The sequence below is a fragment of the Brassica oleracea genome, unplaced genomic scaffold, assembly GCF_000695525.1.
Source record: "Brassica oleracea var. oleracea cultivar TO1000 unplaced genomic scaffold, BOL UnpScaffold01170, whole genome shotgun sequence".
Classification (NCBI taxonomy): Eukaryota; Viridiplantae; Streptophyta; class Magnoliopsida; order Brassicales; family Brassicaceae; genus Brassica; species Brassica oleracea.
This window is the reverse complement of record NW_013617726.1, coordinates 4,909-9,519: the sequence shown is the minus strand read 5'-3', so window position 1 is coordinate 9,519 and position 4,611 is coordinate 4,909. Positions and strand designations below refer to the sequence as shown.

Sequence of the window (4,611 nt, the reverse complement as noted above, 5' to 3'; positions counted from 1 at the left end):
GATTGTGTGATTATTATATGTTGTTATGGTGTGTACCTTGTGTTGGTACTGTTGTGTGAGAACCTCGTGGTGGTTCTAGTAGTAGTTTTCAGGTCATTGCTTCCTCAAATGTTACCACTAAGCCGGTCGTGGTCCGAAAAGTGGTGGGCTCGGTTTAACTTGGCTTAATCACCAAGGCCGAGTGTCACACGTGGATGTGACAGCCCCCGGCGAGTCCGATAGAGGACCGGGGCATGGCGATTCCGATTGAAGACCGTGACCGGGAGATTCCCAAGCGTCTACATCTGTGTGGTGTAATAGTGAAGGAATTGCCGGTGTCCCTTATGTGGAGGAAGAATGATTCTGTTGGGCCCTAGGAGTATATATATATGGTTGATTGATGTGACACTCATAAAGAGTGTTTTGATTTAATATGGTTTAATGGTTTATTGCTTAAATCGGTCTTGCTTTATGATCTTGAATGTTGCTTGTTGAACTACCCGTCTTGCTTGTGTTTGGGGTTAGGTTTAGAATCACGGGTAGTTGTATATGCTAGATAGGGAACCCTGGCTCACTGAGTGAAACTAGTTCACTCACTCCTCACATCCTTTTGCAGGTGACCAGTAGAAAGGACCATAGCGCTAGCGGAACTGTAGGAGCTGGTGTAGATTGGACATCTTTTTCTATAGACTCGTTTTCAAGATATATAAATGTATGTTTTACTTTTGACTGCGTCCATGGACCATATGTATAATATTTTGGGCTTGTGAACTTCATGCTTTATATATATGGAATAAAATATGTTTTATATTCGTGACGTGTTAAATCTGATATTAGGTTGGTCCAACCTAACACAACTCTATGATTTGGTACGGGTTGCAAAGCCTTAGGCCGAAGATTAGAGGAAACGAGTTTTGAATGGATATTCTGGGTTACAGAATTATGTTTGTGACTTGGAAAGTCTATTCTCAACCCGTCGTAACACTTTCGGACTTGGCAGAAGAAGGTCGTTCGGGCATGTTCTTGTTTGATTATTGCCCGGCTGACTGACTGATGTCTAAAACGGTTCGGGGATGTTACAAGACAGATCCCAGTTACGAATTTATGCCCTCGATGCAAGGACATGGAAACCGTTACCCACCTTCTCTTTAACTGTCCTTTTGCTATCAAAGTCTGGAATGAAGCCCCTTTAGCGCTGCAATTCCAACCAGAACTAATCACTTCTGCAATAAAAGGGATTTCAAAGACCTCTAGACACCCGACTCTACCTCCCACAGAGCTCGGACCTGGCTCCCTCCCCGCGTGGATCATTGGAACTTATGGATCGCTCGAAACCAACTAATCTTTCAGAAGATAGAGATCTCCCCTGAGCAGACCCTTCATAAAGCCATTACTGAAGCTCGGAAATGGACTCTCTCCCAGGAACATCAAATCAACAATCGATCAGCCCCATCAATTGCAACTCCAGAGTCCGCTCCCCCTCCTGGTCTGCTCTGCGTATATACTGATGCTGCATGGAATGCTTCGTCTGAATGTGCAGGTCTGGGTTGGGTCTTCGTTGAAGCAGACTCGAATTCATCGCTCTCTGCGACCTCATCATCGGTGACGTCGCCCCTATGGCGGAAACATTGGCTTTACGAAAAGCCCTAATCTCTGCCCTTGATCGTGGATGTGCCCTCGATGCAAGGACGTGGAAACCGTTACCCACCTTCTCTTTAACTGTCCTTTTGCTATCAAAGTCTGGAATGAAGCCCCTTTAGCGCTGCAATTCCAACCAGAACTGATCACTTCTGCAATAGAAGGGATTTCAAAGACCTCTAGACACCCGACTCTACCTCCCACATGGCTCGGACCTGGCTCCCTCCCCGCGTGGATCGTTTGGAACTTATGGATCGCTCGAAACCAACTAATCTTTTAGAAGAGAGAGATCTCCCCTGAGCAGACCCTTCATAAAGCCATTACTGAAGCTCGGGAATGGACTCTCTCCCAGGAACATCAAATCAACAATCGATCAGCCCCATCAATTGCAACTCCGGAGTCCGCTCCCCCTCCTGGTCTGCTCTGCGTATATACTGATGCTGCGTGGAATGCTTCGTCTGAATGTGCAGGTCTGGGCTGGGTCTTCGTTGAAGCTGACTCGAATTCATCGCTCTCTGCGACCTCATAATCGGTGACGTCGCCCCTTATGGCGGAAACATTGGCTTTGCGAAAAGCCTTAATATCTGCCCTTGATCGTGGATGTGATTCCATCCTTGTTTTCTCTGATTCTCAGGTGCTAATCAACCTAATCAACAATCATCGCAGGAACTTGGAAATTGCAGGAATCCTAAATAAAATCTATCTCTTATCACAACTCTTTAATTTTATCCAGTTTAAATTTATTCCTAGAGCAGCCAATGTTATTGTTGACTCTGTAGCCAAACAGGCTTTGAGCCTAATGACTCTTTAAAATTTATGAATGAAAGTATGGTTTGCACAAACAAAAAAAGTACTATTATTATATCATCAGACTACTTGTCACTATTATTAGTTGAATAAACAGAGCACTAAAACCAAAACCAAGTAGAAACACACAACATAACAACTTCATTTAAAAGCACATACACATAGTTCATAGTGGCGACAGCTTACTTTATGTAAAACCGTAGAAGTGCACAGTGAGCAAACATCTACGACTTTGCTGTATTACATGAGCAAAGATTGTTATTCCAAAGAAGAGATGCAATGCATTTGAATTATAAACCCTTATAAATAAGTTGGATTTACTATACTCTTGAGTTTTTCTTCATAAACTTGTTATGGGGAAGAAGAAGATTAAATCCAATTGATTCTCGGTCATCTTCTCTCTCGTTGCACTTGATCGCTTTATATATTGACTCAGCTAACTTAACAGTGCCTTTAAATCAGCATATGTTAGACTCATAACCGACACGATTTTGTTTGAAGAGTTGCTTCCTTTAATTAATTAAAGTCCAACACATGCAACAAGTATGTGGAAATATCTCATCTCTTTTTTTTTAAGATAAAATTAATTAGCTAACAACAATCCCCAATCAAACTAACAAGAGTTGCTCTATCATTGTGATGCTACAAAGGAAGTGCAAGTGCAATCCAAATTAATCAAGAAGATTGGGGTGGAATGAAGTAAGGGGCAGAGGAACGGCCCAATCTACCAACAATAACATTATCGCGGATACTGACTTTTCCGGAGACACGGTCAGAAACGTAATAGATGCAGTTTGAGGTTAGTCCATACAAGCTAGCCTTTAGACAGAAGGGTTGACCTTTGGAGGAGACAAAAATACAGACATCTCCAATGTCTTTAGTGAAACTGGCTGTGTGAATTCCCATATATTCGTCTATCTTGTACACCATGAAACGCCTAAAGAACACTGCCCACCAGTTAACAATAAAAGTTTCACCTGTGGGTCCCTCCACCAAGAGTTCGCTCCTGCAATCATTAGACGTGTGCTGCATTTCAAACTGGTTAAACTGTGTATACAAGTCGGATCTACAAACACTCAAGTTTTGCGATCTGTCTTTTTTTTCAGGATCCCAGTATCCTATGTACGTGCCCCCAGAAGCCAGCATGGAGAACATCTTATATCTCTCTGAATAAGAGACTCGGGACGAAAAGAAGCATGGGTCATCGATTCTGATGTTGACCCACTCTACATATCCCCGAATTTGCTGAGCAGGCCGGCAAAAGCTGAGTTGAGGTCCCAAGAATTTGACGGCCAGAATGCAGTCTTCGTCCTCAGGAGAAGAGGACATGGCCACGTTGGTTACCAGTTCGGTTTGGCAATGAGGCAGCGTTTTAGGACGACCCAGTACGATTCTCTTCGGATCTGAATCCGACGCTCCCGGGTTTAGATCATCGTAAAGACGCACAAAGTATTCGTCCATAGTAGCTACCCAACCATGGGATCCTCCTATCGTTCCATTCATCAAATCCGCGGGGACCATCTTTTCCAAAACCTCGTCCTTTTCCTCCGAAGCATTTACATTGCGAACCACGAGTCTGCCGACACTCACATCCTCCGAACTATATCGACAATCATCAGCGCGTACAATGCGATAGATAGGGGTTTGGGACAAGAACCGAGAGCCACAGAAGTATCTTCCCCTCTGCAGAGTAAAATCCGACATCATCATAATCATCAAAAGAAGAAACCCAAAGTATTACGACAAGAGAGAGTGATGGCTTACAACTCCTAGTGCAGGTGGTTTCCTCAGACAGAGCCTTGAGAGACGGCTGAGAAGCAGACAACTCATAGTGGTGTGATGCTATAAAACCCTAATTGAAACATTAGTTGGTAATAATGACTCCCCACTTAAATAAAGATGAATAGCCTTGTTCCTCAAGTGTTGACAAAAAAAAAAAAAAAGCCTTGTTCCTCAAGTTTTTTTACCATCAAGTCTTTCACTAGCTACTTTTGCCTTTCTGTGGTTCTCATTTTTCCCAGTATTTTGGTTATAATAAATGAATGGACCATATGAATCCATTGTATACCTAATTACTATAACGACTAATAGTTTTATTTTCATAATTCTTCACTTTTTCTTTGCTGCCTTACTCAATTTTTTATATTACTTTTTTTTCTATATTAAAAAAGTACAAGTCCATTACAA

At 42.6% G+C, this 4,611-nt stretch overlaps 1 protein-coding gene across 1 annotated transcript; it reads right to left on the bottom strand.

The window, feature by feature from the left end:
• Positions 1-2,977: 2,977 nt before the first annotated feature.
• LOC106321002 lies at positions 2,978-4,278 on the bottom strand. Its single transcript, XM_013759331.1, has 2 exons — positions 4,189-4,278; positions 2,978-4,107 (listed from the first exon to the last, which is right to left on the bottom strand). Exons 1-2 carry the CDS (start codon positions 4,252-4,254, stop codon positions 3,100-3,102), a joined length of 1,074 nt encoding a protein of 357 aa, XP_013614785.1. The 5' UTR covers positions 4,255-4,278; the 3' UTR covers positions 2,978-3,099.
• Positions 4,279-4,611: the final 333 nt, after the last annotated feature.